Raw genomic sequence first — 13,852 nt, 5'->3', positions numbered from 1 at the left:
CAGGCAAGCTGAGGGCTAAGCACACAGGGGAAGAAAAATAATATAGGGAATTTCTGCAGTGAATGCCACGCAGAAAGAAGACAAACTCCAATAAGGCTAGAACCGTGCAAGAGCAAGTCTGACCGGTCCCCTGAGATGCTCCCACTTCTACTATTTGGTATCTGACAGTTCTACTGCTTTTGCTGTTGATGAGTGGTTCTTGTAGGAAACAGCTTGCTCTGGCATGTTGGTTACATGCATATATTCTGCAATCCACTTGCCATTAAACTGTTGCACTTCTACACAGAGCTGCTTGGCTTGTCCAGAATAAGACATTGCATTTGCCTGCCACTTCAGTTCTCATGATCATCTGCTTTCTCACACAAACCAACATTCCCGCTTATATTGGGCTACATTTGCATCTCTGCATGTAAAAAAAAATAAAAATTATCTTGCATTAAGTCACACCTTGCCAACTAAACAGAATTCTGCAATTAGTTTAAATACTGTCAGCAAGTGGAATGAGTTTATGTCAGAGAAAGCAAAACACCACATATTGTGCATTAAAAGGATTCATATTTAGGGGTTTTGTATTGTTTGCCTGTGTGAACCAGACACTTCCAAGTGACCAACATTTACGAAGTAATTTGTTGTTGTTACTAGGGTAAAGATTTAGCACCAGATTTTCAACATAAAACCCAAGTGACTGAGCATCACCAAAACGTATTAAGATAAAAGAAGCATCAGGATAATAAAATATATTATAGTAAAGTAATTCCTTAAGAGTGAATTTCACAGCCCACAGTTAAAACAGTTTCTTTACAGGACAATTTCCTAAGGCATGCGAGTTTTACTTCAAGTGGCTCAAAAAGATGGATTTACCATCCAAAACCAAAGTCATGTTCGTGTCAGGCAAAACTCACTCACGTAATATAACATGATACCATCTTGGAGTGTATTATAGTCCTCTTGCCACCTACCACAAAGGTGTGTCTAACCTACATAAGGAAACTTTTGCAAAACAAAGATTGCATTAAATAGTTGTCTCAATTATTTTTTCAACAGCTGATGTTCAGAAGGCAGCCTTGTTTTTAGGCATAAGCATTTAACGCACATATGTGCTAAAGCAAACTTTAAAAGCAGCTGCCTCAGTCAGTTTTGGAGCTTCAGAGGAAACAATCAAGGACTACCACAGAGTAAAGAATTTGGAGTATTCCCAAATTCAAAGCAAGTAATGGAGTACACTACCACAGGATGTATCAGAAGAACTGGCCAAACCTGTACAGCTGCAATGATTCGTAGTTCTCACAAGCAGAAGAAAAATGTACAGGCTGCACCAGCTCAGCAGAACCAAGGGAAGGCTTTATTTTAAATACTATGTCCATCTACTCTAACCAATTTTTACAGAACAATGAGGCTGTCATTCCACGAGGAATAAAGAAATTGTAAAAGAGAAGCAAAGAACATAGCTCAAGATGACCTAGATATTTTATAGTCAAAGACTGTCCCAAAGACAGTGCCCATTAAGTGCAGGGTGGTTATGTTTCTTTATAAGGAAAGCAACAAGAGGAAAATAGTGAAGCGAGAAGGACATCAGAGCGATCACAGTGCTATATATTTTGATGGGAATTCATGCTTAGCCAGAAGTACCTGATGCAGTTAAAAGTAGTAAGACTGCTTTTGACTGACAGAAATTAGTTATCAATTGTCAGAAGCACTGAAGGAGCTGCTGTAGCTAAGGGTTCCTTTGTATTTGGTGTCCCTACTTGACACACTGCAAGTCACTACGGAACTCAAACATCAGTTATGGAACTGACAAAAGCTGTGGGGAAATAAAACAGTGCTGTTGATACAGCAATGACAATTTCAAGAACATGCCTGTTGATTCTAGCCGAAAAGGAATTTTCAGCAAGGAACACACATGAAAACAAACATGGATGCACAAATAAGATGCAGAGAAGGATAGGGATATACAAACTGTATTAGGACTGCTGTAAACCACTGACATCTAGAGATAGGCAAGAAAAATGCAGAATAAACCATAGCACAATACTTTCATATACAATAATTTCTAGTTTATACTTCACAATTCATATTTAATTCGCTTCAATTTTTTCCTTTAGATTTTCCCTTTTGTGATGCTTGTGATGCACAAGGACCATAAACCATTTATAGAGATTAACACAGCAATGGCAGACATCCATGTCATATGCTCAGATCATGTTTGACTGAAGCATTTACATCCTAGATTATACTGTAGATTCTCTAATCTTTGATTCTATATTACATATTCAGGTTTAGCCACTGCTCTCCACGTGGTTCAGATCTCTAAGGCTAATCAGCGCCATACAATTGGATCTAGTAGTTGGTATTCAGCCTGACAGCCAGTTAGCAAATGAAGTAGTCCACAATTTAGTAAACTCCTGTAAATCAGTCTTAATGGCAATCCCCTCCATGGGCCATCTACATGCTGCTCTGATATAATCACAGATCCCAGGAAAGACAGAATTAGATTGTGCAGCTTCTTACCTGCAGCTCCTTTGAGACTCTCTCTAAGTGGTTAGTTATCTTTTTTATTAGGTCACTATACATCTGTTCCGAATGCTGCTGGCATACACACTTATACACACAACTGCAGAAACAAATATAGGAACAAACAATGAACTTACAACAGTTTGCAATGAAGGGTAACAGACTTCAAAATATTTTGTTCAAGTCTCAATTTAGAGGATAATAGAGTTAACTGAACGATTGCTGAACTTTTAAATACAGTCCTAAGCTTGGAATGAGCTCCAGCAGACCCTTAAGTCTCCCTTGGAGGCCCCAGTGTGTCCATCCCATTCCCCCTCCCCAACCTCACTTTAACTTATGAGTTCTCTTAACAGTGCACTTTAGAACAGCCAGGATAATTCTGTCAACAGCACAGTCCTAATTCTGGCTTTTGTCTCTCCTATGTGAATGAAGTCTCCATTAAAATAAGCGGGCTTAATGATTATATGCATATTCTAGGGCAAAACCCTTATTAAAAGAAGGGCAACACTGACATGCAGTCATAGAAGTTGCACCAAAACCATGCTAACGTTTCAGAACGAAACAGCAAAAGTTCTAAAATTAGAAACCCAAGCATGTTACTCCATCCTTTGTTACCTAAATTCTACGAAAACCCTACATTTTCATAATAAACAAAGATGCAGAGACAGAGCAACAAAACTTTAATTCTACTTCCCATGGCTTGGCTGGGTTAACTCTGGTCTTCAGTGTTACCTTTGCTTTTTAAGAACACTTTATTGCTCTCATAGTCAATAACACATATCTGAAAAATAAGACTATGTATTGAAAACAAATTTACAACAGTTGTAAAACAAATATATATATTACTTTCAGCAAGAAGTTACATTAAGGTAGTCATCATCGTCAGGACTAACACCAACATTATCTGTACCAAACAGCTTTTTCTCTCGAGTGCTTTCATTCTTTGAAGTCAGCATTTTGAAAGCTAGCTGCCAAAAATCAGGAGGCACAGGGAAGACTTCACCTGATATCCTGGGCAAGCCAAACCTCCTCCCCATGCCTGTTCTGCTTCCCTCTCTCTCCATCCCTCTGTATGGAGTAATGTGACAACGAGCAATTTAGGCCAGAGACCACCCCTTAGGACATGCACAAAAAACCTATTTCCAGCAAGGTCCAGATACCAGACTTGAATTCTACAGGTTTTTAATAGCACCGAAAGCCTAAAGCTATGGTACAACAACACTGTCTCTCTGTAGGGGAATTATGACATTCCGATTCTCTGCTGAGAAGGTGGTACAATGACAAACTGCAAAGATGGGATTAAAACAACTATAGACTATGGGCTATTGGGCTTCTTCTGGAGGAAGTTTTTTACCAGTGAATTATCACTAATTTTTAGAAGTTTGTATTTATTCCCTTTGACAACTTCAAAAGCCTCAAAAATACAGCATTCACCCCTATGCAAAGCCTCCTCATTTGGCAAACCATGCTATTTCTTAAAAACCAAAAGACACCCCACACCTCTCCTACTATTATATTTTAAAAATAATTCAGTATCTGCAGTTTGATATTATTTAAATAAAACAGTCAAAGTCATCCTGTTTCTTTCACATGAATTCTACCAATAGCAGATCCTATTTTGGAACAAGCAAGTGCAAAAGACATTTTGGTATGATGCAGTAACAGCAAAAATACCGAAGACAGAAACACTGATAAGAAAAGGCAGACTGATTTTTGTTACCTCTTACAAACCAGCCAGCTAGGTAACAAAGCAAATGGCCAACATTTGTTTGCTCCGTAACTAACCAGTATATAGCCACTTCCACAAGTTGACCACTTGCAACGATGTAACTAAACTGAATTTTAAAGTACACCTCTGCTTAGCCTTACATACAATATTGCTATACCTACTTCTGCAACACTTTCTGTCCTCAAACACCAGTCTTTGTAAGGACATGCAGAGTGTGTTTACACTTTATTTGAACACTTCTATTTAGGGGTTCCTTCCCCATTTTCAGATCCTGTTTTCAGTTCCGGACTGTGGGCTGATTCTGTGAATCACCCTTGCCCTGCTACTACCCAAAGGAAGTCACCAGCTTGTTAGACCTTTAGCATAACCAAGCACCTTAGGAAAAGGAAGACTCAAGCAGGACATTAGAAGGTAAGCATTTAGTGCAAGGGATGAAGATCTGAGATCTGTAAGTTGTCTTGAAGAACAGCAATCTAACTGCATGGTACCTGGGAGGCAGCTGTAACGCTTGCCAGAAGTACAACTTCGCTGTTCACGTTTTCCTCATCTCAAAGTTTCCTTCACATCTGTCAATATATTTAACCCTTGTAATAGGAAGTGACTATGCACAGGCAGGCTTTGGACTCAAAGATGAAAACAGTCACTAATCACACTTTGATACCTTATGGGTAAACTGATCCGTAGTAAGTATCTGCATACACACCTTTGAAGTTATCTCCTAGCTTTCACTGCTGTGGAGTAGACACCTACAGTTATCACTGATCATGTCAAATACAGTAGTTTGAGTATCTAATAATGTATTTTGAGTTTGCTTTATGGAAACCTTGATTCCTTTAGTCAGCACAAAGACGATCAAAAAGACCACTGTATTTTCAGCTCAGTTTCACTGTAAAAAAATATAAAAGATAGGTAGCTGTTTGAACCACTTCAAAAACCACCCCATTTTCAGACTAAAGAACTAGCCTAGGGAAGCAGAGAGGATCTAAACCTCAAGTCTGCTGCAGACTTTCTGTAACACTCCAAGCAAGCATCATCATTAAATTCAACAAAAAAGCAGTTTTTCTTCCATCCTCAATCTATGTTGTCTAGATCATAAGTCAAGCAAAGGGACACCCTCTAAAATAAAATTTAAAAAAAAAACATAAAAAACCCTCCTGGTTGGAAGAGGCTGTGTCAGAGTAATTACATCCACAGACATAATTTTTAAAAGAAAATTTTAAAAACTGACACAGTAGCTTTATCAGTAACACTGAACTACAGCCAATCTTTTGTTTTGGCAAAATACATGCAACAGACATCTGTGCATCATTACAATACTGCATCAAGAGTCACCCTGATGTCTAAGGGTTATCTATGAGAAACTTAAACCCCATTATTCCTTTAAGAAATAAAACTTCTGAGCAGTAAAAAGATGACAAAGATATACTGCAGTTATCTGAAACCCATAACTAGGTACAGGTCTACTCTAGGTATTAAAGCATTAACTTTGCACACCTACTCTTTATCAGAGATGACTACGGAGAGATGTTGGCTTAACTCTTACTGACAGTTGTTTGCACATTGGGGATTTCAAGCTAGGAAAAGAATTTTGATTACTTACACTAAAGCTGCAAAATGTCTCTCAGTTCAAATTTACCACCTCAGTTACTGAGACACATGCTGATGTCTGAGTCAGCAGTACCAAAAGTTTGGAGAGGAAAGAGGAAAATTATTAAAGATTTTAACTGGAGTTAAGAGGGAAGACTAAACACCTGCCCTTCTTGGATATGATTCCCTAATCCAAAGTTTCAAACTGGAGAGACGAAGCGGGCAGGAGACAACAGAGCTGAAAGCCTCTAAACATGGCAATCAGTGACTGAGCTGCCAGCATTATTTCATCGAGTGCAACACTATGGTAAAGAAAATCAAGACAGCAGCGCTACTAGTTGTGTTGCTGGCAAGGGCCAGTAGTTTTAATGGCGTCTTGGCCAGCAAATGCAGCAGCAGCTACCCAGTTTCCAGCCTATTTACCAACGTCCTGGATACCTGTCACCTACAGAACAAAAATCTCCATTTTAGTCAATCTCTTAAGAAACTGCCAGGTCTCTAAAGCACTTAGCATTTTGGTTTGGAGCAGTAGCGTGGTTTTGAAGCAAATCCCCCACTATCCCCACCACTGTGCACTAGCTTAGTCTACAAGGCAGTTCTGGTGTGTGACTAGATCCCTTTTAAAGCAAAGTAAACTGCAGCTCCAGGCCAGGTACAAATCAAATGTTCTCCAGACAAGAATGGAGATGTAAAGGACTGAACCTTGTGTCAGTCTTTCAGACAGCCTCTAACTACACATGCAGTGAGATGGCTGGGCAAGGGGAGAATCAGACCAAATCTACCTGATGCAAAACACAAATGACAGTTTATATGGACAGACCCTGGCACCAGTTGCTTCTATTTACTTCCGCACCTCTACTGCGCCAAATTGATTCCTATTAGACATGACAAAGAAGCCTTTTGAAACATTAACTCAAACACCTATCATGCCAGTCTCTTCTTCCCCTTTGAGGAAAGGGATGTTGAGACTTTAATACATTTCTTAATATATTACATTAAGCAACTGCGGTGGAGCTTACTTAAATGTTAATGTTTTCAGCACTTATGCATTTTAATTCTCTAGCATTTATTCCTGTTAACATGGGATGTCAAGATCTGTATCTTACTCACTCATTCCAACCATTTAAACAATATTGTTACTTCCATAACCTTCCCACTCTCCTCCTCATAAATACAAAATATAATATATGCACAGGCTGCAAGATAAAACAAACATTTAACTTAAAAGAAAAAAAAAAGTAACATAAAAAGATTTCCTTACCTGTATATTTGTTCGTAGGAGATAGGGATGTAGTCACCAGGACTCTGAGTTAAAAGCTGATCTATGGCACTGTCCAACTTTGGCCAATATGTGCTCTTATAGTCTTCAATTGTTATAACATTCATCACTACAAGGAAGAGACAAAACTACATTTACTAATCTTAGCTAAAAGATTAGAAGCAAGTGAATGCTCTGCAATTTCAGATCACACCAATCAGCTGGCCAAAACCACTGGGAACAGTTCACTTTCGCTAAGATAACCTTATCTAAAACTAAAGCCCAGACTTGAATTTGTACCTTTTTATTTACAGAAAAGAAAATAAAATCAGAAAACCTGCCAAATCAGTGCTTGCATATTTCTTAGGGTCCCAAGTAGCAGGGAAAAACAAAGTCCTGGGAGTTCTAGCATGACAATGTAATAATAATAATTAAAAAAAAAGTGTAGTTCAGTAGTTAGTTCAGATTAATAAATTACACAACTTTGTGGGAGTCCAGAATCAACAGTTAACACTGGGTCCTTACATACAGGAGAACAAGCTTTGGCCAAGACTGGTAGTTTTTGGCATAGTCCTTCCCAGCAGATATATTAATTTTACAAGTCTCAGGTGGGACCAGAAGCTTCCTTGGCCTAAAAAGTGATGCAATTCCCTCTGCCTTCAATTGCAGTTAGGCTCCCAGGCAACTTTTTTGGATATGTATTACAGCTCCCCCTCTAGCAGACACAATAATACTCCTTTTCCAGATAAGAATCAACACAGGGAAGAATAGGAGGCATTTAAATTAGCGTTCCCGTTCCCCATCACTCCCTAATTTTCTCCCTGAGCTTCCCAAGGGCACCTTCTTGCACAAGCCCCTCAGTGTGTCTTCACAGACACAGAAGAGTTTTAATCTCTCTCTTTTCAGGGAGGATTTCTGAACCAACCACACATGGCTCAGCTCCAGCAGCAGCCACAGGAGAAGGGTTAGCACCTTCCCTTCAGAGATGTACTCACAGGACTGCCTTGCTGGCTTGTCACACCACCATAGCTTCACAGCACCCACTCAAAACAAAGCCCTCAGTAAATAACAGCACGGGGTATACTTCACATCAAAACTATCCAGTCCAGGAAATCGAAAGTAATTTCTTCATTTGAACTCCACATGTGGGTCTGGGCTATATAGAACAGAGAATAAAGATAGTTCCCACCCCAAACAATCCAGTTTAGACACTGCACTGAAAAGAAATATTTTGAATAGGGCTGCATTTTAAATACGTGCGTAAATGTAGATTCACTGCTGGGTTTGAGGAGCAAGGTTTCTGAAATGTTATTTTCACAAAGGGCTGAAAGGAGCTGGGTAAGTCACTTTTGGCAGCATTACGAAGAACAATTCTAGGGAAATACAGGCAAAACAGTTATCATGAGAAAAAGAAGAGTATAAAGAAAATGTGGAATAAGAGAGGTGTGAGACAAGAAATGTTTGGACACTATCTGTAAGAGCAGGTATTACAGATTCCTGTTGTGTGTCTTCTTAGGGTATTTCAGCCAGAAACCTTGCTTAGTGAAGAATGTTAGTGCAGTACTCCTAGCTCCCTCTTCCCCCACCTAGTCATTGGTTCACTTTTGCTTCATACCTGTTACAGAAATGGATCTAGTTAACACAGTATGTGTCTGATTAGTGAACAGGTCACCACCACCACCAAATGCTGCAGGATGCTGTCCCAACACTCCAGCCTGCTATCTAAAAGTATGACACCATTCACTAACAGGTTGATAAAGGTTACGAGTCCGGGTACGCAACTACCAGGACATAAGTTAACATGTCCAGCAAGTCACCTCCACAATGTAAAAGCATCCGTGCAGTCAGGAACAGCACAGCACCTGCCTGACAGTAAAATCACCCCTTATTCATCTGTCTTGCAATGACTTGAGTTCTTGTGTCTTACAGAGCTCAGGCTCTGGGCAGATGTTCTCAGGACCAGCTTCCATGTAGTAGCTTTACTATTCATACTCAGCAGCAAATCTTAACATTTGTATTTCACTTTGTTACCCCGAAAGAGGTGGGTCTCCACAGAAGCGCTCTTTTCCACACAAAACATTAAACTGAAGTCAGCATAAATATTAGACCAAGTCTTGACTTAAGATTTCAATGTATAATCACACCCACATCTGGTTTAACATATTAAATGAGCTCTATTCATTTGAAAGAAAATAGTCAAGTAAGAATTGAAAAAAACTATTTTACAGTGTTTAACAGGCTGTTGAGATGTCAATTATTTTTTTATTTATTTTTTTTTTACAATGTAGAAGATGAAAGCAGCAGCAGACAAGAAGGCCTGCCCATTAGAAGTGCTGCACAGGTAAAATATGACAAACAGCCCCAAGAGGCTTGCATAGGAAACACTGGTAAGTTCAAAGTAACATTCTAGAAAAGCTTCATTTTTATTCAGAAGACTCCTACAAGTACTATTTCATTTGATTTCCACACTTCAGTTCTGAAACTAAGCCAACCATAATATTTATATAGTTAAAAGTCCAAAGACTACACACTGAACAATCACTATTTTTATTCTTCTAATCCAGAAAACAAATTACTTTAAAATTTTAGTAACTGCCAAAAATTACTAACGTCCTTTTTTTCTGGCAGTGCTTAAACACATACAAAAAAAAAAGCGAAGGGTGACTTAAAGTTGCGTCCTCCAATTACAAACTCTGCAAGAACAAACTCAAGACCAGAAAGGAAAGAAATCACACAAATCCTTAGAAAGAAAAGACAGACTGCCCTTTCAGAAACATCTTTAACTTTTTAATTTTCTATCTTTTTAGGATGTCATTCTTAAATGTTAATCCCTACATTAGGTATTCAAGATTTAAAAGGATTTGTCCAACAGCCTCCATTACATTCCTCCCAAGGAAAGGATGATACTAAAAGATGACTTTCGTTTCATTGAGATTTATTAAGTTTCTGAGAAGTGACACAGACTTTTTGTAACAAAGCATGCTAGAATGCATGATTTTATCCAACTACAGCGAGTTGGGGGTGGGGTTGGGAGAGAAATCAGTCTGATCGGATAGAAAGGAAGCCAGTATCTTCCTGCTTTTCCATATAAAGAAAAGTTCAAAAGAAAAACTGTTTAAGTCAAATGCAGCAGTGAAACCATTTAAGTGAAAAAGAATATGCATGAGCTTCACTTCATAACCTAGATATTTCAGTACCATAGCCATAATTGAAACATAGCCTGCTCCAAGCTACCAAATTCTTTGATATCAACTTCAATCAAAAGAATGGCAAAAAACACTAAGACTTTAAAAAAACAAAAGCAAAAAGTCTAAGAGGAAGTATACGTCCCCCATGAAATTGATAAGAAAAACTTACAAACACACATAGCTTAAAAAAGATGCTGTAACAGTAATACATAGAGGACATGAAGAATAGAATAATAATTTAAAAAAAAAAAATCATTGATAATGTTGGTTTTGTTATTTAGATGAGACAAGTTAACGTGAAAAGCTACTCAAAACGCTTACTACGTTCACATATAAAAACCATCCTTCTTTTAAAACCATAGCTATAAAAGCAGGGGACAGAACAGGACAGGTAAGCCAACCTACTGTCAAGTAAGCAGACATCAGTCTGACAATTATCTGTCATTTATTCTGACAATAAAAATCAAAGAAGGCAGCTAGGCATCCTTCAGAAGCTTTACTTCATCTCAAAGTGACATATATGAAGCTTTACTGCTTAATTAGCAATGCACCCCACAATCCTAAAATATTTTGTCAAAGTGTACAGACTCTTCAAGCAGATGTCTGAGACTAACCTACAGACTTGTAGCTATTGCTGTGGCTCTACGCTTTCCTTTTTCTCAGCTATCATGTGCGTGTTTACACAATAGATTTTGCTGTATCCCCTGCCTGACACATCCTAGCATAAATTAGCACGTTTATGAGTCTGCCCTGTAGTTGCTTTCAATTCTATTCTATTTTTGTTACATGTTTCTCAGTCTGCATTAAGACTGGTTAGTAAAAGTAATGTTAAACTTTTTCTTCATCAGACAATTTGCCTACGCAGCAAAGCACATACACTGCACTGAACTACATTATGCAACAGGGTAGTCAACAGATTTAATGGATATTCCAACGCTCACAGCTACATGTGCCCATCCTAAATGGGACTGGGATCAACTACACTTATAACAATCCTTGCCTGAAAAGGATGAAAAAACCAAGACACTGCAATTACTAGTACAGAAGAGTTTTGCTTAAAGTATTAAATGCTCTTACTCTTATTTTCTCCCTTACAGCCTTTAAAAATATCTTTCATAACACTACTACTTTATAAATCTGTACCTATGACTGAAGCTGATCAACTGTAAATAAAGATTTAGTTATAAGTTTACCACACCATGGAAAATTTTCTTAAGTTGCTTTAATCAGTAGAAAAGCTATTAACTGAACTATGCATTATTATATCTGATTTTAGTTCTTAGTCTCACCAAAATCTCAAGGAAGGAGAATTGGATTTGGCCCCTTCAAAAGATTTTATAGGGTCACCATCTAACCTTCTTCCTCCATTATTCTGCCAGCTGAATTAGACCAAAAAAGGCCCACCAAACAGCTTTAGTCTGCAACTACGAACATGAACAAAACCAACACGTTGCAAAAAATTATGTATTGGAACACAGGCACTGTATTTTTTGTTTTGGAGGAAAGAATCAGGAGGGAGAGACCTATCTGAACGTCAGAGGCACTCCAATTCATCATAGGATTGTTGGAAACTACACGTCACCAACATTTTTGCAGGTCACCTGTAGGATAACCTGTCTAAGGCTAAGCCTCTGCATCATGAAGCAAGCAAGGCATGAGTCCTTGCTCATTCAACTGCAAGAAGTTCTTCATGCAGCAGAGAACAGACAACTTTCCTATCAAGCTTAAGACAGACTATCAGCTTCTCGGCACATTCTGCCATTGCTAAGACAGAGCATGCAGAAGGGGGTCTAGCACACACTGTCTGCTTCTTCGTTGTACGTTTACACTGAAAGTGACCTTTCTTCCTCTATCTATACCTGAAAATTAAACAGAGGCAATTAAGAGATCCTCTGCCAGAGCCAGGATTAGAACAGGGAGGATCCCAACTCAGCTCCTGTACTTTTCTCAGTGCACACTACTTCACTGGACTTGTTCTGTTCATATACACATACCATCAAAACTATCCACAACACAACAGTGTAGAAAAGTTCTAATTAGGTTAACTCAGAGAATTCTGTATTTTACAGGAATTTTCATTTTCTTCAAAACAATACTTAACATCAGTAAGACAGACATTGGGTTGAGATACCAATGCTGGAAAAGTGAAAACAAGAACTCAAAAACCACACCCTAAGCAAAACAATGCACAGCCTCTTCTCCCCCTCAGATATAAATTGCAGATTAGCTGGAAAGTCACCTTCCCATTTGGTGAAGATCCAGCTTGAAAACCATTTTCATTCTGAAACAGAAGGAAAAACTAAGACTCTAAACTTCTCAGTTAGGAATTCAAGAGCTGAGTTTAGCAAGGCTGAACGACATTTCATTTCAACTGACTCAAGTGCTTACAAGCCACCCCAAGGTACCTGGAGCCCTGACAAGCAAGGCAGGCAGCTGACAAGCAAGGCAGGCAGAGAGCCAGAAAGCTCATGGAGTCTGGGAGCCTCAACTTCAAAGCTGCTAGCCTTGGCAATGTGCCTAGAGCCATGAAATCCAAGGCTGCCAGAGAAGGAGGGATCCAGAAGCCTGAACTTCCAAGCTTCTCATCAGCTCAGGAGCTGAGCTACTGAGGAGCTGGACAGGTGAGCTGGCATTGGGGAAAGGGGGGAAAACAAAGAAAAAAAGGTGCGTTTCCCATCAAAATTTCATCATGGCAGTTACACGGTTACACTTCGAGGAATACTTTTAACTAGCCAAATCCAAGTTTTCTGCAAGCATTAGAGAAAAGGGCATATTTTGCCCAGAGGCGTGACTTCTGGAAATAAAAGCAGAATTGAAATGAACAGCAAAAGGTCTTCCCCTCCCTCAACCTTAGCTCAGCAAAACAACAGCAAAATTGGCCATTTCTGTTAAAAGCTATATGCAGATGTTTTGGAGGGGTAAATTTGCCCTCAGTCGTTCTCGTCAGGCCTTTGCAGGCCTACGTCCCTTCCAAGACCGCAGACCCCTTCCAGGGGCTCTGCACACATTGCCATCCGCCGTCAGCAACAACAAATAGGTTTCAGGCCCACCTTTGGGTTTTTCAGGCAGAAAGAAAAAGTCTTTAGGAAAACACGGCCTGAGCTAAGAGCTTCAGGAAAAGCAACAGTGCCTCCGTACAGCTGAACACCCTGCCTACACCCGCTCTCCCAGTTCAACAGCCAGATCTACCACGTCACCTTGCCGTGACAGGAAAGCAGCAGACAGTTGGGGTGTGAACAGGAAAGGCTATTTTCTCCTTCCCAGGCGCCTTCACCCCTTTGATTTCGCTTCGAGAAGCCTCTCGGGCCAAGACCAACGTCAGGGACCGGCCGTAGGGCCGACCTGAGCCCAGCCACGGGAGAAGCGGGCGGGGAGGGAGGGAGGGAGGGAGGGTCTGACACCGGGGTCCCCCCCGTGCGGCCGAGGCCGAGGGCAGGGCGGTCACTCACGGAACTTGGAGGTCGAGGCGTTGATGTTGATGGCGGCGGCGATGGCTCCGGCTCCCCCCTTGCCCGCGGCGGCGGCCCCCGGCTCGCAGCCTCGCAGCACGCCGTTGGCCTCGGCCACCGCGGGGAGCTC

The 13,852-nt window shown here is 40.0% G+C and overlaps 1 protein-coding gene across 1 annotated transcript in view; it reads right to left on the bottom strand.

Annotated features, from left to right (window-relative positions):
- CACUL1 (CDK2-associated, cullin domain 1) overlaps positions 1–13,852 on the bottom strand; it is a 60,022-nt gene that overhangs the window by 39,907 nt on the left and 6,263 nt on the right. Inside the window, exons 3-5 of the mRNA XM_010564977.1 lie at positions 13,723–13,849; positions 7,089–7,215; positions 2,509–2,611 (exon numbers count right to left, since the gene is read on the bottom strand). Of these exons, the coding sequence (XP_010563279.1) occupies positions 2,509–2,611; positions 7,089–7,215; positions 13,723–13,849 (357 nt within the window). The remainder of the gene's footprint in view (positions 1–2,508; positions 2,612–7,088; positions 7,216–13,722; positions 13,850–13,852) is intronic.

This window comes from Haliaeetus leucocephalus, unplaced genomic scaffold (assembly GCF_000737465.1).
Source record: "Haliaeetus leucocephalus isolate CR32 unplaced genomic scaffold, Haliaeetus_leucocephalus-4.0 Scaffold184, whole genome shotgun sequence".
Taxonomy (NCBI): Eukaryota; Metazoa; Chordata; class Aves; order Accipitriformes; family Accipitridae; genus Haliaeetus; species Haliaeetus leucocephalus.
The sequence above is the reverse complement of the archived record's forward strand: the minus strand, read 5'-3'. Positions and strand labels throughout refer to the sequence as shown.